Raw genomic sequence first — 24,353 nt, 5'->3', positions numbered from 1 at the left:
TTCAATACAGAATTGTTGAAAATTTTATTTTTAAGAAAGTGCGGTTATTTTTAGGATTTTTTCCCATTAATACCAGGTTTCAAACACATAAATTCACTTGTCGTTCTGTCCTGCACCTGAAAAAAAATCAACATTTGCATGAAGGCACTGTACATATAAGGCTTTTCAGAATTACCAGAAAAAAATAATCTACCAAATCAAGCTTCCACCAGAGAAATAGTTAACTAGTGCAATCACTGCGTTCAGAGGTGGGTTATGTTCTAAATGCAGCTTGTGCCATCCTTGGGAAGGTTTAACCACAATTCATGTGTAATATGGCAATGCTGAAGAGCATACACAGACAGTTTAACACCTCTTGAGGTCTGGAGTTCATTTGTACTTGTAAAATCCTTCTCCGGTCTTTTTACCCAGCTTCTTTTCTTCTACCAGTTTATTCAGGAGTGGGCTGGGTGCAAAAAGAGGATTGTTGGGCTCTAATGAATGCCATCCTGGTGGAAGAAAAGAAGTGGATGAATTAGTAACAGTTCTGTTTATATGGAAAGATAATAGAGATCTGCATCTCCTTAAAAAATATTAAGAGTTCAGAAAAACAAAGGAGGTTTGTAACTTATCCTAGACTGTCTGAGACCCTTCAATACAGATTCATAAAGCACAGATCAGTATTGATGATTATGAGGAAATCTAGCAATTAGACCTTAGGTGTAGTCTTACTCTGAACACCTTATAATCTCTATGACTGAGGATTTTTAATACTTTTTTTAAAAAATTAAGGAGAACCTTTAAAAGATATTAAAGTGCAAGGAAATAAAACAAAGGCTATGCTGAAAAGAAATTCAAGTGGAAATTCCACGTTGAACTTCTACCTGCAAAAGACATGGTCAGTTAAAAAAACCTAACACTACTCTACAGCACTGGCTAAAAGCAAAAGAGGTTTTGTTGAAGATGCCATTTTGAAAGTGACATTCTGCCTCGGAGAATATTTAAGCTGCTCATTCAAAATAATACAACAACCATCAACAAGCCATCACCAATTCTATCTTTTTTTTTTTTGTTATTGTACTGACATTCATCCACTTATCAATTAAAGTAAAACCAAGATAGTATTCTTGCATCTTTTGAAGTATTTACTGGGTTTTTCTATTAATTGAGAATGAAAAGATGATTGGCAAAAAAAAGGACAGGGAGGCTCAACATTTGTTGCTTTTCATCAGAATTTCTTACCCGCAGTATACGTCTCTCTTCTCACTGATTCTTTTCAGTTATATAAAGTTCCACTACTATTATTATTATTTTCCACTGGAACTTAATGAAGTCAGCAAAACCACCACTGTTCTGTCCCCGTGTACACAGTGTACAGGCATAGAGTACAAATGCTGTACTCGTGCAGCATTCTGAGCTGAATTCTCACTCCTTTCTCCTCAACAGTTAAAAGGCTATGCCATAAACATTCAGTTTAAACTAATCAGGAGTCAGATTTTCATTAGAACATTCATCTACAATTTAGCTAAAAAGGGGAAAAATGTAAGAAAATAAGCAAGCAGTACCATCTATAATGTATTTACTGGTATCCAACCCAACATAGTCCAGCAGTTCAAACGGACCCATGGGATAGCCAGCCCCAAGCTTCATAGCAACATCAATATCTTCCTTTGATGCATCTCCTAGAGAAAAGATTGACAGTTTGATGAACAGAGAAGATTCCGCATCTACTTGGCACCACTCATAAATAATTAACAGGGTATTATTTCACCCTGGTGCAGCTCTTCACAGAAATCTCTGCACGTTTCAGAACCTCAAAAACTGAAGTCAGCATATACATGCTGGAGTATAAAGCTGAATCTCTCACCAAAAAAAAGAAAAAAAAGAAAGAAAAAAAGCTCTGCAGGCTTGCTTTCCATTTTTCTAGCTTCCTCTTGCATTTCAATATAGGTCACTATGCTATTGATGGAGCCACAGTTACTGTGCTCAACCTGTCAAAAGGACTAGAGGAAGAATTGGTCGCTGTGAAGAATCAAGAGGTGTTTAGAGGCAGCTGAGTAGTGTAAGTAAGAAAAGATCTCAATTTCAGCTTCATGAGATCAGCAGCAGCTTTTGAATAATGCACAGGACAGAGCTACCCTTAGTCTACAACAGCCAGAAGGCAAGTGATACCCAGCTGATGGACAAGACAGACGTGGGCAGGGGAGCAGTAGAGGCTGAGTAACGTGCTCAGTTACAGCAACCTTCACTGGAGGATATCCAACAGCACCAGAGATGGCAGACAGAAGTGACCTGAAGAGATTCTGCAGATCCAGTTCAATTTGTGAATTCCAAAAATTACTTAAAAAAAAAAAAATCAAAACTACCAGAAATTAGATGGCAGACAGAAGTGACCTGAAGAGATTGTGCAGATCCAGTTCAATTTGGGAATTCCAAAAATTACTTAAAAAAATAAAATAAAATCAAAACTACCAGAAATCGGTTAATTCTACTTCAGTCTGTGCCTATAAAACACAAATGCTGCACCGACACATTGTCACAGCTAAGATTTACCCCGTTCTTATGCTGGGAATGCATATTTTATACTGCCATGAAGCAGATGCATCTCTACTGCTTATTTCTAATACATATTTTGATAAAGGCAGTGCACTTCTTTGCAGATCCTATAAAAAGGACAAAGTTAAACAAACCCCAGAGGTACTTGTTAAGTAACCTCCATGCTCGATGCACACAGGCATTAGGAGTGTCCAAAAGCTTGGTGGACATACCTTATACAATTTATACACCTAAAATCAGAGAATATTAGAAATAACTTTCCAAAAATCTCTGTAAGGACAATAATTTCAATGAAAGTTCTGTATGAAGTAATAATTTTTATATGTCTCCTTTTACTCTTTAAAGCTGACAGTATTTTTTTAAACCACATTTTATTTCTGAGGAACTGGAAAAATTAGCCTTGATTAATAACAATTTCAGTTCCCCAAATACACGTAAATCCTCAATCGATTTGAAGTACACCTAAGAGTATACAGTTGCATCACAATACAATTCAAAATAGTAAAAGGCAAACAAGGGTTGTATCCTCAGCTCATCCCAGTCTCCAAGTATAAAGCAGAAACTTGATTGACTGCTTCTTTGGTTTTCACCAAGAATAGGACAGTACAGACCACCATACATTAATATTTATAATATGCCCCCTGTTTAAATCACTGTTAATATACTAAAGGTATTTTGCCTATGCAAAGGCACACATCTAACCCAAAGAGATTTTGTATAAATAAAGACTCAAGGACTGACCCAATAAAATGGTATCTCAGTGCTTGGGGTTGCCAGGAAAAGAGACCTAATTTCATACTAAAGTGGATTACAATCTGGCTCAAGTGTTTACTCTGAGAATTAATGCAAAGGATATGATAAAAATTTAACCTGATTCAATGGAAAAATATGAATTAGAAGACAGCCATCAGGCTTTTCAAAACATAAACCTGCTTTTTAAATGGATTTCATTAGAGTTAAAAATTTATAAATTAACTTTAACAAGTTTGGAAATATCACACTGTTGAACAAAATACAAACAGAATAAAGATTAAATCAAAATATTGGTTTGCTTAGGTGGAAAACAAGTCAATTTTAACACATAATCTCAGTGACTGTTTTCTTTTACATTTAATTAGAAGTTCTATTGTCTCCTGAAATACTCATAATGATACATGTGACTTAACAAAGGCACCTCTTTTAAACACATTGGAACACCCATACACTTTATTTAAAATGGTGACTTTTTCTAAGAGAATAATGCCCCCTCGCATCCATGCCTTTGCCTTTCAAGTCATTAAAATTGCTCTTTTCTCCATTTGAGATGTAATTAGGTACATCTGTTGATGGATAAACAAGCAGTGTTGGGTTTTTGTTTTTTTTTCTGGAGATCAAACCATCCCTTCCATGTGCTATAAAAGAGATTTTTAATATTTAAAGCATATTTGGTGGAATCCTGATAATGGAGTGCTTTCATCTGTAAAAAAGCAGTGATTTCAAAAACAAAATGTTTCAAATGACATTCTTAGTAGCACGGAGCTATGAGCAGAGCACTTGAAATAAAAGCAATTATACTCCATAATTTCCTCCTTATCCACTACACTATTGGCTTGTTTCCTTTTCAAAACAATTATCAATGCTTTCAAAAATTTAGTGGTTCTGTGGGGACTCATGATTATTTCCACCTACTCTCAGTATTAATGTAAAAGAGACCAGAGGTGAGATGGGAGTTCCTAAAGAACTTATGTCTAAAAAAGGACATAGAAGAGGAACAGGAGGTTTTATGGGGCAGCAGTTTAGCCCAAATCACTTGTATGCCAATACTGTAGTGTGACACTGAGTATTACACTGCTTACCTCACCTGAAAATTGGTGTTTGATTTCACAAGTCCAATATAACTGAACTTAGGAGAACTTCACTAATGGTCCCATTAGGAGATTTTTCAACCAGTTTCATTTAACATCTCTTGGGATGGAGAGAGGGAGGTTCCTGACTAGTTGGCAGAGGGTATTCTTACAATGGCACTACACTCACCTTGTCATCTCCAAAACAAAAATGGCTTCCACCAGAAATTTGACACACACATAACTAGTACCTTCCGACTCCGCATACACTGACGTTTCAAAGTGAAGACAACGTCTTTCCAAACACATATTGGCTATGTTTGATGTTCACTATTCACTTCCAGCCTTTAAGGTCTGAGAGTTTTGAGGGAATCCCAAGGCTATTCTGAAGGGATATAACATTTAGCGGTGTTTTATGCCAACATTCCTTGAAGTCAATATCCCAGCAAGTACCTCTCTCAAACAGTCGAACGGCTTCCATCATATATGGCACCAGGAGACGGTTTACAATAAACCCTGGAGTATCCTGTGAAAAGAAAAAAGGGAATTCTAAATAAACATTCTTTACCAGCACTATACTAAATGCTACATGACAAATTAAACAAGTGGATGAAGACACTTATTGAATCATCAACTTCGCGTACCCTCTAAACGGTATTTTTCTTCTGATTTATCTGCTTAGCATTAAAACACAAAAGAGGAATTTCATAAACAACCATCCATCATGACTGAGAACAATAAGACTACTACAAGCCCAACTCAATTCATCTCAAAACAATTTCATGTGGCCAGTTGGCAAATGCCTTTTCTTTAGCAAAATTCTCCTGATACAATTTCCTAAAGGATCTGAGAAGTGTAGTTCTCCCATAACGGGTTTTTTTTCTGTGTTCACTACTAGAAATACTCCTGGCTAAATAGTCTACATCACCCCCACTGCTCAATAATAAACCATGCTTTTGAAAGTTAGGATCACTTCAACAGCAAACACCAATACTATCATTGAAAATATAAGATACGTGCTGTCAGAAGAAGGTAACAAATTGATACAGAACTTCTCTTACACAAGCTTTAATCAAAATCAAAAATACAAAGAAAATGAGAAAGAGTTTTGCAAATATAGCATTATTCATATAACATTACTGATTCAGATGTTCATTCCATTTTTATCTCAATATTTAATCCGGAGAATTGCAAGCACCTTTTCTTCTACAAATAGGTATTTAAAAACAAAAAAGAAAAAACCAAAAGGTTCAGACACGAAGACTGCATTACCCTTGATCCAAGCTAATTTATAACAATAATTCATATATATTCATGATATGTTCTGCACATTACATACTGCAAAACTGTGACAGTAACAGGAAAAAGGTCAACTAAGGCCACAGAACAATTTAGCAGTAAGCCAGAATTAGAGTCCAGCACCCAGACACTGAATTCCTGGTAACTACCAGATTTCAGGCCCTTCTTTTTATGACCAAATGTCTCCTGGGGGCTGTGAAACTCAAGGCAATAGCTTGCATAAAGCTACCCAGACCACAACTTAATGGATTCGGAAAAAGTGTGCTTAGGAAGTAGGGTGTTCCTCTAGAGAAAAAACCCAAAGCTGCAAAGCAATGAAGATTAATATGTGTCCAGTTACTGCAGTCTTAAGAAAAACAGTGAGCAGTGAGCACACACCACTGAGGATTCATCCAACCGCAAAACATCCAACATCCAAAAGTAGCCTGCAAATTCTTGAAGTGCTCTTACATCTACTAAAACCTACCACCTTAACATTTGAAGTGCTCAAGAGCAGACCTTCTAAACACTCCACAACTAAAATGGACTCACCTTACAACTGACAGGACTCTTTCCTACTGCTTTACTGAAATCCACAAGCGATTCAAAAGTCTTTTGGCTGGTCATTGGAGTCTTGATGACCTGGGCAGAGGGAAGGTAGGGAGAGTGTAAGCACATTTATGAGCAGAATCTCTTTCATTTCCCAGTACAGCAGTGATTAAACTAATCCAAAACAATATTCCAGAAATTCAGAAAACAACTGTTTTGCAAAAAAACAATTTCAGTGGATACATATGTAACAGACATAGAAATCTATTCTAACGACAGATGCAGCATTTTACACATTTTGAAATTATATCTTTCTTGAAGACACCTTCCCACACAGCTAGTACGGATGGTAAAAGGGAACATCCTTTGGAATCACATTTAGAGATTATAGTACAACAGAACAACTTTAAAAGCTACGCAGCCTCTGTTGACTTGGGAAACATGATGGCATCACTCTAGAGAACCATATTAACAGACAAAGTTCCTGATATCAAGGGTTGTGTTTACACTGGGCAGAGGGTAGATGTTACAACACAGACATTTAATTCTAAAGAAAATTTAAAACCTATCTTTCAAATTTGCGACAGCTTCTTAGCTTTTGAGTAGCATGTTTCTATGTTGATTTTTCTTCAAAACTGAGTCTTTTGTCACATGTAGTATTTTCTATACTTCACTGGCATTGGAATGCATTAAGTTATTTATTAGAGACCTAACCCCACTCTCCCTCCCCCCCCAAAAAAAAAGAAAGAAAAAAAGACTTGCAGAAGCTGAACTGGTTGTGATATCTGTGTTGAACCTGATCTCCATGTGCAGTTATTAAAAACTGCTACACATAAGCAGTTAAGGCTGACCACTTTGTTCATATAATTCAGTCACACACAGATTTCCCTCATCCTAATGACTGTTTTAAGGCCAACACAAAAAAAAGACTTGCAGAAGCTGAACTGGTTGTGATATTTGTGTTGAACCTGTCTCCATGTACAGTTATTAAAAACTGCTACACGTAAGCAGTTAAGGCTGACCACCTTGTTCATACAATTCAGTCACACAGAGATTTCCCTCATCCTAATGACTGTTGTAAGGCCAACACAAAAAACCCCCCACTGTTAGAACTGAGGAAAAGGCTTGTTTCTCAGCAGAAAAAATAGTGTTCTTTTACTTTGATATTAGATAAAAATATCTGAAATACTTAAATAAGACTGTAAAAGTTTCAAGAATGAGGTTTTAATATACACTTCAGAATTTTGAAACATTAGCACTAGCCTTTTGGATTATTAGAGAAAGCAATCCCCTCAAAGTTATGTGCTTCTGAGCATGAGATCAGGAAACTATGAAGAGAGCAGATAAGACTCAAAGGCACTGCAGATTTGTGAGCCGTGAAGGACAGCTTCCATGACAGATGACTGGCAATTTCAGTAACATCTTTCATTGTTTGGGCAATTCTCTTGATTTTCCCCTGATTATTTCAAAGTGAAGCAGCTGTTTTACATAGAAAATGTTGTTCTACATTGTTCGTCAATGCCAATCCCAATTTACAGCAGTAGATCTGGAACAAAAGCAAAGCTTTAAAAAGTGTATTTATTTACTAATATTGGCGCCTTTCAAGATGAAGTCACTAAAAGCCTATCTTCTGTGTTTGAAAGTTCTCCAAATAACACTCATCAACTGGAGTGACTCTGGGCTAGGACATTCATAAGTCAGGTGAAAAAACTCACAAATTATAAAGATTGACCACAGCAGTCGGACAGGGATTGCTATATTTCGGTTTTCACAAACAATGATAGATATCTTCAGTATTTGTCAAATCTCACAAAAGCTTAGTTTAGTTTTCTAAAGACTGATTTATTTTAGGCTTGAGACAAGGCAGAGAACATTTCATCCATAGAAATAAACTACTGCCAACGAGTAGCTCTTAGCGCAGAAATCAGTAAAGCCAAAGGAATTACACTAAAGATTTGTTATCTCTGATAACACCTACAAAATTTCTCCCTTTCCTCCTTACAAGATTCCCCAGATCATTTAGTCACTATATACAGGATGCAATATTAAACCAAAAAAAAAGCCCATGGGGGTACCGAAGTTAGTGAGAAACAATTTGCAAGTGTCTGAGCCCTCATCAGACAACCATACTCTGAATCAAAGTTGTTCATTTCAGCCAAGAGGTTCAAACATTTCAAAAGGTGGAGGAAGAGAATGATACATTCAAAGACACAGAGCAAGGAAGTGCATAATATGTTTTTTTAATGGGAAACAAGCAAAAAACATGATAAAGTGCAGCTCAGGAGTTCAAAAGGCAGGCATGACATATTTGAAGTATACAGGATGCAATATTAAACCAAAAAAAAAAGAAGCCCATGGGTGTACCGAAGTTAGTGAGAAACAATTTGCAAGTGTCTGAGCCCTCATCAGACAACCATACTCTGAATCAAAGTTGTTCATTTCAGCCAAGAGGTTCAAACATTTCAAAAGGTGGAGGAAGAGAATGATACATTCAAAGACACAGAGCAAGGAAGTGCATAATATGTTTTTTTAATGGGAAACAAGCAAAAAACATGATAAAGTGCAGCTCAGGAGTTCAAAAGGCAGGCATGACATATTTGAAGTGCCTGTCACCAAAGCAATACTAGAACTAATCACTCATGAGATTAGTATATTTACAGCATTTAAGGGCATGAAGTACACGAAACTATGGTGCCAAGTGGCCAAAATGCAAAATTCATTTTCACTTACTCCTATTTACTTTAAATCCTAGTTAATGAAGGTCAGCCATAACAGGAGAAGGTGAGAAAAAGGAAGAGACCTGTCATTTTTTCTGCAATGTGACCTTTACTTTGCAGGCTCAGATAAATGGTCGTAACAGATTATTTTTAATTCTGCTCTGCATTGCAGTATTATTAGAAATTGCATGATGTAGCCAAAAAGACTATGTTTAGAAAAGACGGCTGAAAGAGTTATGTAAAAACTTCTTTTTACACTTCCTTAAAGGCTGGGAAATATTGCAATACTTACAGTCTTGGAAATCTAATGGTATTTTTTTTTATTGTTAATCATTTACACATCTATGGAAACCCAGTCCTTTGCCATGTCAAAAATGCTCTTTGAAGCCTTAAGAAAAATTTGGAATCTATGTGGTTTTTTTATAATGATCAATGGTAGACATGATGAGCAAACCTACCAGCAGAGCAAAGAGCTGATGGAACAAAAAAACAGAGACAAGACAAAAACTGCTGTGCACAGGACACTGCACAAAATACACAAAATGACAAGAATTTTAAGAAATACATGAAGTTCTTTTCCAGACATAAACCAGATTTACTTATATCTCAGAACCCCAACAGCCCTGCTACACTGATATCTCACTAAAAGCTTACAGAAACGGCTTTTTCTTCAAACCACAAATAATTAGAAACTATGTTAATTGCAGTATTATTAGAAATTGCATGATGTAGCCAAAAAGACTATGTTTAGAAAAGACGGCTGAAAGAGTTATGTAAAAACTTCTTTTTACACTTCCTTAAAGGCTGGGAAATATTGCAATACTTACAGAGAAATCATCTGGAACACTGAAACAAACACGACTGACTTTGTTTTGAAAGTTACAAGGCAGTAAGATTTCATCCCAGGTCATTTTCTATCGATTTCTACACTGGTAACAATCAAATTCTTCTGTCAGTCATCAGATGATTTTATTTAAGCTATCAGTAATTCTTATTAATCAGCTTGCCTGCATGCCTGAACTGATCACTATAAATGGCACCTCTGTTGGCAGTTCAGTGGAGAACTTTGGAGCCTGGAGACTGAAGGAGTTGCCTCGTCTGTTCCACCTGTCCCTCAACAGAGACTGCACCACCCTCTTAGCACTACAGGTAGCTCATTCCATATCAGAAAATGTGCAGACAGATCTATTCTTTCATCTAACTGAATTTTTAGTGATGACAATTGCATTGCTGTGCTATGGCGGTTATGATGATGATGATGATGATGTAAGACACTTACCTCCACAAGCTTCATCATAGGCACAGGGTTGAAGAAATGGAGACCACCAAATCGGTCCTGCCTGGTGGTTGAGTTAGCCAACTGTGTGATTTGCAAGGATGACGTGTTGCTTGCAAATATCGTATGCCTGGAAAAAAAAACATATAGATTGCATAAATAACAGTTATTTTTCTGGTAGTAGGAGACTGATGCGCTCAACATAAACAGACAACCATTGGCTAACCACAGAAATATCCCTGCTGGTTATCATGGTTCTTTTGCTGAGGAAGAAGTTTACAGCAATGATGAAATAACCACTGGAAAGGCTGTATGAGATTTTCATTCCTGACTAAGTGTGTTGAATACTTATATTAGGTGATGGGGAAAAAAAAAAAAAAAAGACTCTGTAACTAGGAAATTTTTGTTAACTCCCCAAAAACATTCCAAGTAATTTCTTCAGCAATCTTGGAAATCTAATGGTATTTTTTTTTATTGTTAATCATTTACACATCTATGGAAACCCAGTCCTTTGCCATGTCAAAAATGCTCTTTGAAGCCTTAAGAAAAATTTGGAATCTATGTGTTTTTTTTATAATGATCAATGGTAGACATGATGAGCAAACCTACCAGCAGAGCAAAGAGCTGATGGAACAAAAAAACAGAGACAAGACAAAAACTGCTGTGCACAGGACACTGCACAAAATACACAAAATGACAAGAATTTTAAGAAATACATGAAGTTCTTTTCCAGACATAAACCAGATTTACTTATATCACACTGACATCTCACCAAAAGCTTACAGAAATGGCTTTTTCTTCAAACCACAAAAATCAGAAACTATGTTAGAGATTAAACTCTGCCCATCCATTCTGGGCTGTATCTTACTGACCTTTCAAAAAGTTACCCTACTGGACTCATCAAATGTTAATCTATATTGGTATTTTGTTTACATTTCACTAAGATATAATTAAGCCTTGCAACAAAGCTTTCAGAAAAGTTATGTCCAAGCCATGGAGACATCTTATAATGGTATTAAAAGAAAACATTTGGGGATAAAAGAACCCACATAAATTTCCATTTTTTATTACGTTTTCTCAGTTTTTGAGACTCAGTTAAGGAGCAGGAAATAAAAAATCCTGAGAATTCCTCTTTACATTTCTTACAAATATTCTTTTGTTATTTCCCCACCATAAAGTGGGCCTTATACTGTTCTGAGGTGGGGTACTAAAAGAGTATGCTGCATTTCATAGTTTTGATAAAAGAACCCACATAAATTTCCATTTTTTAATTATGTTTTCTCAGTTTTTGAGAATCAGCTAAGGAGCAGGAAATAAAAAATTCTGAGCATTTCTGTTTACATTTCTTACAAATATTCTTTCGTTATTTCCCCACCGTAAAGTGGGCCTTATACTGTTCTGAGGTGGGGTACTAAAAGAGTATTCTGCATTCCATAGTTTTGACCTTGCAAGGTCAATGCATCCAAAAGTAAACTTAAAATAAACTTATATTCCCTGTAAGGAATATATTCCCTTGCAAGGTCAAATAATAAACTTAAAATAAACTTATATTCCCTGTAAATCTGCCATTATTTACAAGTAACTTGTGTTTTTTTTATAATGATCAATGGTAGACATGATGAGCAAACCTACCAGCAGAGCAAAGAGCTGATGGAACAAAAAACCAGAGAAAAGACAAAAACTGCTGTGCATAGGACACTGCACAAAATACACAAAATGACAAGAATTTTAAGACATATATGAAGTTCTTTTCCAGACAGAAACCAGATTTACTTATATCTCAGAACCCCAACAGCCCTGCTACACTGACATCTCACCAAAAGCTTACAGAAATGGCTTTTTCTTCAAACCACAAAAATCAGAAACTATGTTAGAGATTAAACTCTGCCCATCCATTCTGGGCTGTATCTTACTGACCTTTCAAAAAGTTACCCTACTGGACTCATCAAATGTTAATCTATATTGGTATTTTGTTTACATTTCACTAAGATATAATTAAGCTTTGCAACAAAGCTTTCAGAAAAGTTATGTCCAAGCCATGGAGACATCTTATAATGGTATTAAAAGAAAACATTTGGGGATAAAAGAACCCACATAAATTTCCATTTTTTATTACGTTTTCTCAGTTTTTGAGACTCAGTTAAGGAGCAGGAAATAAAAAATCCTGAGAATTCCTCTTTACATTTCTTACAAATATTCTTTTGTTATTTCCCCACCATAAAGTGGGCCTTATACTGTTCTGAGGTGGGGTACTAAAAGAGTATGCTGCATTTCATAGTTTTGACCTTGCAAGGTCAAATAATAAACTTAAAATAAACTTATATTCCCTGTAAGGAATATATTCCCTTGCAAGGTCAAATAATAAACTTAAAATAAACTTATATTCCCTGTAAATCTGCCATTATTTACAAGTAACTCAAATATTGATGTAAAAATTAAGGGCATTGATTTGTGAGATGTAATCATTACTTTTGTTTATATCTGGGCTCACTTAAAATCTCTTACTTTATCTCAGTGTCACTTCTGGGGGCGAGTACTGTAGCCTCACGCAACGTAAAGCCTTGGGGAAACAAGCATTACATTTATGTTGTGTGCAAGGGAAATTTATTTACACTTTCTGCTCTGACCAACCAACTGATTTAAATAGAGTTTAAAATAGAATTTACATGCCTCTGTGACATAATGCATGCTTCAGGTGACAGCAGAGTTGGAAGGCTTTTGAAAGCACCAGTACTTGTGAAGCCCTAGTGACACTTTTCCAGACACCAGTGTGCTTTCTCTTGGTGCCATCTAGTGGGTCAGGAGAAGGTATTAAAAACAGAGTCCGACACAAGAGACACATTCCATTTCAATAAAACTGCCTCTTACAATCCAGCTCCGTTACACAGTGAACACTGAACAACACTTCCTTTGTAACGGTTTTATATTTTATATTTTTTCTCACTGATTCTAACACAGTGAAGAGCTGAAAACCACTAGCCAGTTCCTAGCCAAGTTGCCACATCTAAAGATAAACCCTAGACTAAGAGATGCTGACGAGCATTCCCACCACCCAGAAATAAACAGAAAACAGGCTCTTAAAGTGAATATCCGAAAATTCTTTCGTCACGTTCATTATGATTCTGTTTGGAAAAGCGCTGCAGTCTTTAAATGCCTAAAAGCCACAGAGAACGTGGGGATATTCTACAAAAACCCTACCCTGACCTTTTCAAAGAGAGACTGACTCGATTCAAGACAAGGAAAACAGAACTAAAGAGTGGATAGCAATGCTTTATCGCCTGCTCTGAAGATGATGACCACATAACACAGTAACAATTACCACACTAAGAGGAATACAACATACACAGGCAATTTTGCAAAGCCCTAAGAATGTAAACTATTGTGCTCTCACACTGATGGCATCCAAGAAACAGCACTCACCATTTCACCTGAGCTGGTAGTTACCCAGATGCGGAACACCCTGAGTTCCCAATGCTCTCTGGGGTTGCCAAACTCTTCCACCTCACAACATTTTCTCTGAAAACTTGAGAGAAATTCACTCCTCACCCTTGAATAAAACTTCTCTCAATAAAGAACAGCTTTCCCATCTCCCTCCATTTACAGATTCACTTTCCGAGGAACTACAGTTCTTTTAGAGAGAAAAAGGAAGAGAAACTAAGTTAACTGTGTTTTGGTTTTTCAATGCAATGCTTTGGTTTTGTGCTGTCCTCAGACTTATCTTCATTGGAAAGGTCTTCATAATGCAAAATGGGAGATAAAAATGTAGCTCTGGCAGCTGAGGAAGGACATGAGACATGGGATATAATACAAAAGAAGAAAAATGCACAGTTTCACACAAGCTCATGTTCCAAAGGTACAAATCACCATCTTGTCCGAGCAACTGTAATACACAACCCCTTACGTTTTGATCAGCTATCAGCTACCCCTGCACTAAGTCACAAGATTTTAATTAAGAGAAGTCCTCCCTCCTCAGAAGCCTGGTCTGTCATGATCTCTGCCTATAACCTACACTTCACAGTGCCATCAACACCCAGGGCCCCACAGAAGCAAAGCTCCTCCAAATTCTCAAAGCTATACCCACAAGTCCCCTACCCCCATTACACCGACGCAACAGTTAGTCCATAGAATAGTTTTAGAAATTTTAAAATGTTGATTCTTAGAGAAGGTTGTAGGACGCCTGCCCTGATAGGAGAGCTTTCACTCCACCGTAGTGCCGTGTGGGATGAACAAAGCCTGCTGTTTCCTTCTAACACACAAAAGAACACTCACTAGACATTTCTGCTTTCCCCCACGCTACTCACACCATCAGCAACTCTATACTCCTCACATAATTACAAATTATCCTTTGTACCTAATAGCTAATATTTTAAACACTTGGCTACTAAATTTCACTATTTTACTAGCTTTTCATCTAGACCTAGTACACTGCAACCCATATTCTTCACCATTCACTTCCCTTTTCTTTATCCTACATGTAAGATATCTGTGTGTTTGTCATCCTTTCCAATTCTCCTCTTAAAAAGGAGGGCTTCTTGTCTAGTGTCATTTTTTCCCAACCTTGCAAAACCATGCCTTTTGCCACAGAAGGGAGCCTATCTGAACAACTCCCAGTACCTTTCAACAGTCTGTAATGTAAAATTTGATGTTTCGAGGCAGCTATGCTTATAAACAGCTCAGCATTATGAAAAATAGCCTCAGGTGTTCCAAATATACATATTATTAAATTAGACTCCAAGTCCCTGTGCCCACTTTTTCTTGCTAACTGGTTCTAGACAGTTTACCATTTAGTACACTCTAATTTGTTCATTAGCTTTCTCTGCTGAATATGGACAAAGACTCAGGCAACCAATGTTCTGTTTTCATAAAATAAGGACAATTTAATCATGGCAAAGAACCCTGCTAATTGCTGAAGGCAGCTACTTTTGCCTGGCAGACTGAGGGTAATGGCAAGTTATCCTGTGCTCAGTGCACAGCTGTTTATAATCATTTATTGTTTTCAGAAGTACCAGGTAATTTTGATTAATGACCATATGAGACAGCCTGAAGATCTCCCCAGGCTGAAGTCAACTAATGATAACATCTTTTCTCCCTTGACATTACATTCAAGCTGCAGCTTGCCTAGTTCTTTAGGTAATGCCTCTTAGCCAATACCCCCAGATTTAGCTGTTCTAGTTAAAGCCTCAACCTGCAACCACTCAAGGTCTTGTGATCCTGAGTCATCCATGACAAGGATCAAGCTTCCGAGACTGCACGCTCATCTTAACAGCATTTTTGGGTTTGGATACAATTCAAGAGTAACTTCCAACAGTTACCAAATATAGTCATAAGAAAGCTCCAGGGACTGTAAGTAACTGAGTGTATGCTAAGAAATTATTTACACTTTTACCTCACACAATGAGGTATTTAATAACCAGCAATGAACTATTTCCAAACATCGTGTTATAATACAAAAGTAAACTTAGCTCACTTAAGCCACTGTTGAGCTGACTGTGAATTACAGCTAAGAGGCTGGGACTGCTTAACACTTGTTCATGCCAGGTGCACAGAAAACAAACACTGGATCATCCCAATTCCCTATTTAAATACGGGAACACATACATTAACCATACCCCACGTGTACCAGGACAAACTTATTCTACTGTTGCACATTTGCGTTTGGATTTAAATTTAAACTTGCTGAGTAGATGGACAAGCAAACTATGACTAAATAAACTCAAGAGCACCTCAAATGAAGCAATGCAGCAAGTAAATAAGCCTGGCGAATACACCTGAAATTATTTGTAAGATATGCACCTGACACAACAACTATTCCATACCACAGGACAGTCTGGAGTTAGTCTAAAGGAGAAAAACTATTTTTTTAAAAAAGCAGCTAAGAAAATGCAGAACTAATGGTGTAAGAATAAAAATAGACAATACAGAGGTCTAAGTTTCAAAATGTAAGAGGAAAAATACACATACTCTGGAGCAAACTTATCCAGCCTCTTGAAGAGTTCGTTTTTAATTTCCTGGTTCTCCACAATGGCTTCTATCACCAGATCCGTGCTGTGGACCACTGCTACTGCATCTGTGCTTGTTGAGAGGTTCTTTAAGGTCTTCTCAATGAACTCAGCACCGGCCTGAAACATTTCCAAGAAGTTGCAATGTCTATTTACAATGACTTAATTTATATTACATGAAAATCCCCTTACATGCTCTGAAGTGTTTCTGAGTCCTCAAAAATTCAGGCAGTCTGCCACAATTTCCAAATCAGTGAAAAAGTTCTAAGTATGTGCAGATACAATGCTTTCACTAACAAAATTTTCTAAGCCAATCAAATCTGCTTTGGAGCAAATAGGAGACCTTTGAATTAATTCTTTGAGGAAGACTATTTGCTGCAGTCCAACCTTCAGCATAAGAGACTGAGTGAACAACTGGTTGGTCAATCAGTAGTTTCTGAGACAACCTGGGCCTGCCCTCCATAAAGAGGAACTTCTCCAGTTTCAAACCTTTGCATTGTTTTCATTCAGTGATTGTCTGGTTTCACTCCTATGAATAGATTTCAAAATGTAACAGGAAAAATACACTTACTCTGGAGCAAACTTATCCAGCCTCTTGAAGAGTTCGTTTTTAATTTCCTGGTTCTCCACAATGGCTTCTATCACCAGATCCGTGCTGTGGACCACTGCTACTGCATCTGTGCTTGTTGAGAGGTTCTTTAAGGTCTTCTCAATGAACTCAGCACCGGCCTGAAACATTTCCAAGAAGTTGCAATGTCTATTTACAATGACTTAATTTATATTACATGAAAATCCCCTTACATGCTCTGAAGTGTTTCTGAGTCCTCAAAAATTCAGGCAGTCTGCCACAATTTCCAAATCAGTGAAAAAGTTCTAAGTATGTGCAGATACAATGCTTTCACTAACAAAATTTTCTAAGCCAATCAAATCTGCTTTGGAGCAAATAGGAGACCTTTGAATTAATTCTTTGAGGAAGACTATTTGCTGCAGTCCAACCTTCAGCATAAGAGACTGAGTGAACAACTGGTTGGTCAATCAGTAGTTTCTGAGACAACCTGGGCTTGCCCTCCATAAAGAGGAACTTTTCCAGTTTCAAACTTTTGCATTTTTTTCCTTCGGTGATTGTCTGGTTTCACTCCCAGGAACAGGTATGTGCTAGTTCATGAATACTTCAGGAAATGAAATGGCCCACACTCACTACAATTTCGGTGCAAATGTGGGGGGAAATATTCTGTTTTCTGACTAGTAAATCTGTCAATCACTGACACAGTTTGTGAGGACAGAAATCAAACAGAACTGCAAGACTTTGAACCAAGGGTAAATGGAGACACAGTACAAGTAAAAACATACCTGCGCACTAGACTGGTTTCACTCCCAGGAACAGGTATGTGCTAGTTCATGAATACTTCAGGAAATGAAATGGCCCACACTCACTACAATTTCGGTGCAAATGTGGGGGGAAATATTCTGTTTTCTGACTAGTAAATCTGTCAATCACTGACACAGTTTGTGAGGACAGAAATCAAACAGAACTGCAAGACTTTGAACCAAGGGTAAATGGAGACGTAGTACAAGTAAAAACATAGCTGCGCACTAGAATATAATGTCATATATAAAGTACAAGCACCACATGGACAATTTTCTTTTGGATTAAAAGACCCCCCATAATTATGTATGCATGCTGTGATTATCCTGCTATTATTATAATTTTTCTTCTAGCCTCCCTCTTGCAAATATACCTTTTTTCATTTCCTTTGTCTGCTGAACCATTCATGCTGGTAATCACCAATAACAGTATATATTACATATGTTAATATGTATCAAAAGAAGAATTGAATCTGCTGTGGAATTTAGAGAAACAAGCATAGCAACAAATAACCCTTGGGATATAACCTTAGATGTATCAACTGCTCCACAGTGACTTGCTGCATGTAAGTCATACTCAGTCATGTAAATGCGAAATATCTTATACATCTAATTCATGTTACTCCAGAGTAGTTAAACTTGCAACCTAATTTCTTGCCCAAGTCTTGAGGGGCAGGGGAGACATTTGTAACAGACACGTTTGTTACTATTTGCTTTTGGACAAAATTGGTGCATTCCCAGGTAAGCGCTCAAAGATAGTCTGCTATTAAGTTAAGAGGAATAATTTGGCACCATTTCACATTTAGCATCTGTTTTAAAAGGTCACCAAGTTGTTTTAAATCTTTGTCTCAAGGCTGAAGTCTACAATGGAAAGAAAATAAGGTGAGACATCTTTCAACCTCCACAAATCAAGAAAAGAAAATCCAAGTTCTTCAGCACACTGGAAAAAGCTGGGGTTTTTTTAAGCCAGTATATGAACATGCTCTATAATGCACAGCTGTAAACAAAATCAGAACTTTAGTATGGTAGTTTTATTCTCCTAAGTTCTTCTAGAGGTATAAAAAAGATGTCAACCTCAGGCTTATCTGCAAATTTCTTCTTTGTCACTCTCTTCAAACTTTCTTCAATTCCTTTTGTAGACTTTTTAAGGATTTCATCTGACTGGTCTACTAACACCACGGTGTGACCACTGGCTGCTGCAACCTGAAAGTTAAAAAAAAAAAAAGATTCAACATCAGTATCACGAAACAACCAACCACATTGATTTGTGTTGGGGCAGACAACAGACTAGGCAATTAAATAGGCAAAAGAGAGCTAAAGAACACTGAATCAAAACTTACACACTTCACTAGAAAAATCATAAAAACCTGTGCACAGCTGCGGTGGAGGGGAAGGGATAAAGGTCTCAAACAACTTGAGGGAAAAAGAAAAAGAAATTAATTTTTCCTCCAAGCTGTCTGCAAATTGCTACCTGCACCTGGAGGCAGCTGAATTCTGCAGCTATGGATAGAGAACAAACAGCTGTCTTGAAAAGAAAGCAAGCAGCTTAACTGTGATCCTGGGATCTTGTAAGGAAAAAGGGCTGTGGAGACCAAAACTGGAATGCTGGCAGGTTGTGCAGGTGGCATAAGGGGTGGCTAACCCTGTGTTCCCAAGGACATAGCGTAACACAGCTCTGCTGTTGGGCCATGGGCACGTCACTGCAACAACAGGAAGGTGCCAGCGGAGCTGGGAGTAGCAGTGAAATGTTTGACACTGCAGGACTCTGCACAGACCCAAGTGGCTCACAAACTCTCTTTACTATGTACTTAGTACAAACGCTGGCTCAGCTACAGACAGCATCACTGGGTTGTCTTTTTGGTTGGTGTTCAATTCATTTCAAACATATCATGTCACTTCCTCACATTGCAACAGCCTGTTAAAAACCAGCTGTTCGTTATCTGTTACTTCACTGCTCCTTAATTTGTTTCTCTTGTTAGTTAGCAACAGCCTAGCTTCATTTTCAGCAATTCTTGAACTAACAGAGCTGTAATCTAACAATTGTGGAAAACAGACGTTAAAACATGGTTCCACTGACTGTTTTTGAAGTCACACAACTTAGAGGCATCCCTTCTGCAAACTTTTACTTTACATCTAACCTTACATCTGGAGACTAAAGGTTCTCCTGTGCCCACAAGATCTACTGCAACAAAGCTAGTTGAAATGAAAAATAGAGAGCCATCTCCTGAGGAAAAGGTATCTCCTTTTCATCCAAGTTGCCTCGCTAATCCAGCAAATAAATGCCAGATTGCCTATGGACAGCAGCAGCATAGCTTTAAAAAGGTGTCAGTCTGCAGCTGGACATTTCCTTACCCATCTTTTTTTAATAATTTTTTTTTTTATTTTCACTACAGCCATTTCATAAAAGCAACTGAATCATAGAAAACATTTAAACCAAGCTTGGACTTGTACTCCTAACGCTTCATCTGTTGCTGATCATTTACAATGGCAAAGCAAGACCCTCCACTCTTCAGAAGAAAAATCAACACCAAGCACATTTATGAGATGCTTCGCTAATTATCCATTTACAATTATACCATCACTGACCAGTTGGGAAAAAATCTTAGAAAAATTAACAGATCCAATGATCTTAAGAATACTAAACATAACAGTGCTGGGGAGTCACCTAATGCTCTTCTCATACAGAAGTGCTTTTCACGTGGCAGAATCAGAAACTACAAACTCCTGGCTTTCAGCCATACATTTTAGCAGAAGTTAGCTTCTCCTGACAGTATGAGAAAGCAAGGAAAGAGGAGAGACACCTTCTTAAGAGTTCTAAAGGGGAAGAGAAGCTTTATTAACAGGGTGCAGAGGAGACCCCACTCAGTGTAACAATCACCTCTGCTTTGAGATAATTTTGGATTGATAAATCAGAGGCAGATGGTCAGCAAAACAATCCTTGGTCCTTGACAGTGGTAGAAGACTGCAACCCCTGTTACTGCCAAATACCAGACGTGTTTCTCTTGACATGCTGCTCTCTTAAAACGTGCACTGTAATGGAATATGCAGATCCATTCACCTTCCCTGCAGAATTATAACCTTTGCACAATGTGTACCTTCGTCAAACACGAGAACAACTTTCTTCAAAGTTGTTGTGTTCTGTTCCTTCACCGAAAACCTCAGGCTCTAGTACCAAGGTACAGAGAAGTGTTTTTATCAGACAAGTTAATAAACAACTATATAATTCCTTAGGGAGAAAAAAAATACAGTAAGAGAAATAGCCCCTTTATTCCTCCTGTTGGAGATTTGCCAGGAATGTGAGAAATCTTCAGTTCTGAGATGGAAATCCATGAATTCATTATGATGGAGTATTGCCATTTATAAACTCCAACCTCATTGTCAAGTTTCCACCTGGGAACGCCTGCCTACTCCAGTTACTCTCTGCAAAGTCTGTAAACCACCCTGGTATCTCGGGCAACAGGTCCTTTCTGTGAACTAAGTAAATACCTAAATCCTAAATTACTTACAGGACTGTTCAGTCTTCCATCCCAAAGCTACCGAGTTAAAGATGAACTTGAAAGCCAAAGGCCTGAGATTAAACACTGGGAAAAATAAGCCTCATTTAAATATTAACCACTTCATAATTCTACAGCTGATTGACAGCTAAATGTTAACTTTAGCTGCTGCATTCTACTTTAACAACTTGTGAAATGTCACTTGATCCGCTACCTTGCCAAGCCAGAAGAAGCTTCTTTCTTGCCCCAACGTTTATCCAAACATTTATTACCCACTGCCCGGTTTATGAGCAGTCTGCACACATCCTCTTAAGAACCACCTTAACCAACTTAAAACAGAATCACAGAATCTTCATGGTTGGAAGGGGCCTTTGAGATCAAGTCCAGTCACAAAAAAAAGACCCCCATAAACAGACACAAACCAACAATCTTGGGCACTAGAGCACGCCCTGAAGTGTCACCTCCACACGTTTCTTAAATACCTCCAGGGATGGTGACTCCACCACCTCCCTGGGCAAGCCGTTCCAGAGCCTGACCACCCTCTCAGTGAAGTAATTCTTCTTAATATCTAACCTAAACCTCCCCTGCCCCAACTTCAGACCATTTCCTCTGCTCCTGGCATTGTTCTCTTGGCAGAAGAGGCCAACCCCCACCTCTCTACACCCTCCTGTCAGGGATTTGCAGAGGGCAATGAGGCCTCCCCTCATCCTCCTCTTCTCCAAACTTAGCATACGCAGTTCCCTCAGCCTCTCCTCACAGGACTTGTTCTCCAGACCCCTCACCAGCTCGGTGGCTCTCCTCTGGACACGCTCCAGCAGCTCAATGTCCTTCTCGTAGCGAGGGGCCCAGGACTGAGCTGAGCATTGACCTTGCCGGTTCTCTCCTGCCCCTCTGACGGGCAGACGCCAGGATCGGCCGGAGAACACGAAGCAAGAAGCGGCGGGGGGCGGCTCCCTCCTCCGCCACCACAGCCCGGGAAGGGGCCCCGGCCGCCGGCGGAGCCCGCAGAGCCCTTTGTGGGGGCAGAGTCCTCAGGCACGGTCCCCATCTCACCCCACCGACCGGCCACCACAGGCCCCAACCGCCCGTGAAGGGGGCCTCCCGCGGCACGCGCCCAGTAACGGCCGCCCAACGGCCGCCATGGCGCCGCCGCCTCCCCTCCCTTCCCCTCCTCTCCCCTCACCCCGCCGGGCCGCGCTCACCTGGGCGATGCCGGCACCCATGAGGCCACCGCCGATGACCGTCACATGCTTGACGACCAGCTTCTTGGCGGCCGCCGTGGCGGCGGAGGAGGAGGAGGCGGCGCGCACGAAGTGGCGGGTGGCGAAGGCCATGGCGGCGGCGCACGGCGGAGAGCGACGAGCGGGAGGTGGAGGCGGCGGCGGGGCAAAGGCCGGCCGCTCCGCCCCGGGGAGGGCCGTCCCGCGGGCCCCGCCGCCGGAGAGAGAAGCTCCTTCACCTTGGCCGCTTCTGGTTCCTCAAGAGCAGTCCAGCAGCCGTCCCACCATCCGCAGGACAGGTAAATTCCCCGCTGGCCCCGGGCCGGCGCTCGGCTGAGGGCAGGTCTGAGGCAGAGGCTCCCGCCATGTTTGTCCTTCACGGCATAGGCCTTCAAAACGTTCCCATTTCTGCAGCAGCAGCTCGTTTTCTCCACACAAGAAGCCTGCTGTAATGAGAGTGTTTCCAAACGAGAAGGGGGTTTCGTTTTCAGGCAGATTATATCGTTTGAGAAACCCAGCACCAGTTCATTGTCATGTAGACGATTACTCTGTCACCCCAAGACCCCCTCCCCACCCGGGACGGGGAACTGAGGGAAAAAAAGGGAACACGAGGGTTGAAATGTAAATAGATATAACAGAATAAGACTAAATAATTAACAATACTAAAGAACCAGTATTGATCCCGATACTAATTAAAATATACAAAGATTATACTTGGCCAATTCTATCAGGGGGAAGCTGATTGCACTCCTGGCAATGGACAGCAAATGGCGGACGCTGCCAGTGCTATGGCTTCGAGAGGAAGGAAAGGCCTCAGGGGTCCAGCACCAGGGCAAGAAATTATCTGGACCGCTGCCATCAAGGGAGAGAAAGCAGCAAACTTTATAAAATATATTGAATGTGACGGGCATAGTGTGAAATAATCCTGTTGGCCAGCCTGGGTCAAGCGCCCAGGTCTTGCTCCACCTCATCCCTGCACCCAGCAAGGCTCGAAAACACTGAGACTTTGAATCTCACGTACATAGCTGGCTATGAAGTAAATATTTTCACCAATTCAGACACTGGAGTCTTAAAAAGTGCAGTTTCCCCACATATCAGAAGAGAAATGGGGCCTGTTGCTCAAATCAGGACATAAACAAACAAAAAAATGAAATCCTTCCTTTAGAAATACTAATGGCTGGATCATATCAGATGCAGACCGCCATCGTTTTCCATCTCATTCCTTTATCACCAGAAAGACCGGCACTTCAAGTCAGCAGCAGCTGACAACAGGGCAGCTACAGCATATTCTGCTTGAGTCAGCATCAGGGTAAACATTAAGCAACTTGTTTTCTTCAAAGAAAAGCAGCAGACTATTCTCATACCTCTGCACTTTGCACCAAAAGCGCAAAATCTTCCCCCTTTCCTCACTCTGCTTCATCTGGCAGCAGCAGATAAGTCAGGAGCTGCTGGAAACAGCTTTACTCAACTCAGAGTTACTGTTCCTTGTGTACAGAGATGACAGCTGAGCAGGTAGTTGATGAAATCTCTAAAAAAATTAGGACCGTGCCAAGCTACCTGCAACCTAACTCCAGGGTGTAAGAGGCAGGATTTCCACATACAGCTGTTGCTCCAGAGTGCCCAGCTCTCCATATGTGCCAGCACTCACACCCACTCCTTCTCCACAGGAGATCCAGTTGTCTCTTGCTCAGCCCTCCCTCCCCTTCTGTCTGCAAGGATCTCCTGCCTCCCCCTCCAGCCTGGAGGCCCCAGCTCTCTGCCCCCTACCCAAGGTTCTCCCTCTCTGCCCTCCGTTCTCCAACCCCTCTATGCCAGGAGTCCAAGAAAACTACACCTCAACACTGCCTGCTGTTTTCTTTCCCACCTCGTTCTGCACATCTCCTCCTGGTGTGGCAACTCATTTGCCCTTTTTATCTTCGTCATCTCTACTCTTCCCTCTCCTACTTTTATTCTGAGTAACAGTATTTTTAAAACTGCGCTGAGAGAATGAACAGACTCTATAATTTGCTCATAACATGCCTGGCATTGTATTTTCCCCAGTATCACTTTATTCCCCCACCTTCTTCACTCCTCATCCAAGATATGTTATAACATCTT

At 39.5% G+C, this 24,353-nt stretch overlaps 1 protein-coding gene across 1 annotated transcript; it reads right to left on the bottom strand.

Moving 5' to 3' along the window:
* On the bottom strand, positions 1-22,394 carry HADH (hydroxyacyl-CoA dehydrogenase). The gene is made up of 8 exons (XM_014940737.1): positions 22,239-22,394; positions 18,617-18,745; positions 16,749-16,906; positions 10,182-10,308; positions 6,189-6,278; positions 4,812-4,884; positions 1,545-1,661; positions 1-488 (listed from the first exon to the last, which is right to left on the bottom strand). Exons 1-8 carry the CDS (start codon positions 22,368-22,370, stop codon positions 370-372), a joined length of 945 nt encoding a protein of 314 aa, XP_014796223.1. The 5' UTR covers positions 22,371-22,394; the 3' UTR covers positions 1-369.
* Between the last annotated feature and the right edge of the window lie 1,959 nt (positions 22,395-24,353).

This window comes from Calidris pugnax, unplaced genomic scaffold (assembly GCF_001431845.1).
Source record: "Calidris pugnax isolate Ruff unplaced genomic scaffold, ASM143184v1 scaffold34, whole genome shotgun sequence".
In the NCBI taxonomy this organism is placed as follows: Eukaryota; Metazoa; Chordata; class Aves; order Charadriiformes; family Scolopacidae; genus Calidris; species Calidris pugnax.
This window is presented reverse-complemented; position numbering and strand designations above follow the sequence as displayed.

Bases quoted from the DNA above. Each gene is read 5' to 3' on its own strand.
- HADH (XM_014940737.1), bottom strand. From the start codon at position 22,370: ATGGCCTTCGCCACCCGCCACTTCGTGCGCGCCGCCTCCTCCTCCTCC. The intron at 16,907-18,616 runs GTTGACATCTTT...GAAATGTTTCAG, and splicing joins AATTTGCAGATAAGCCTGAG to GCCGGTGCTGAGTTCATTGA. The intron at 1,662-4,811 runs GTACTTGCTGGG...TCTTTTCTCTAG, and splicing joins CGTTCGACTGTTTGAGAGAG to GAGATGCATCAAAGGAAGAT.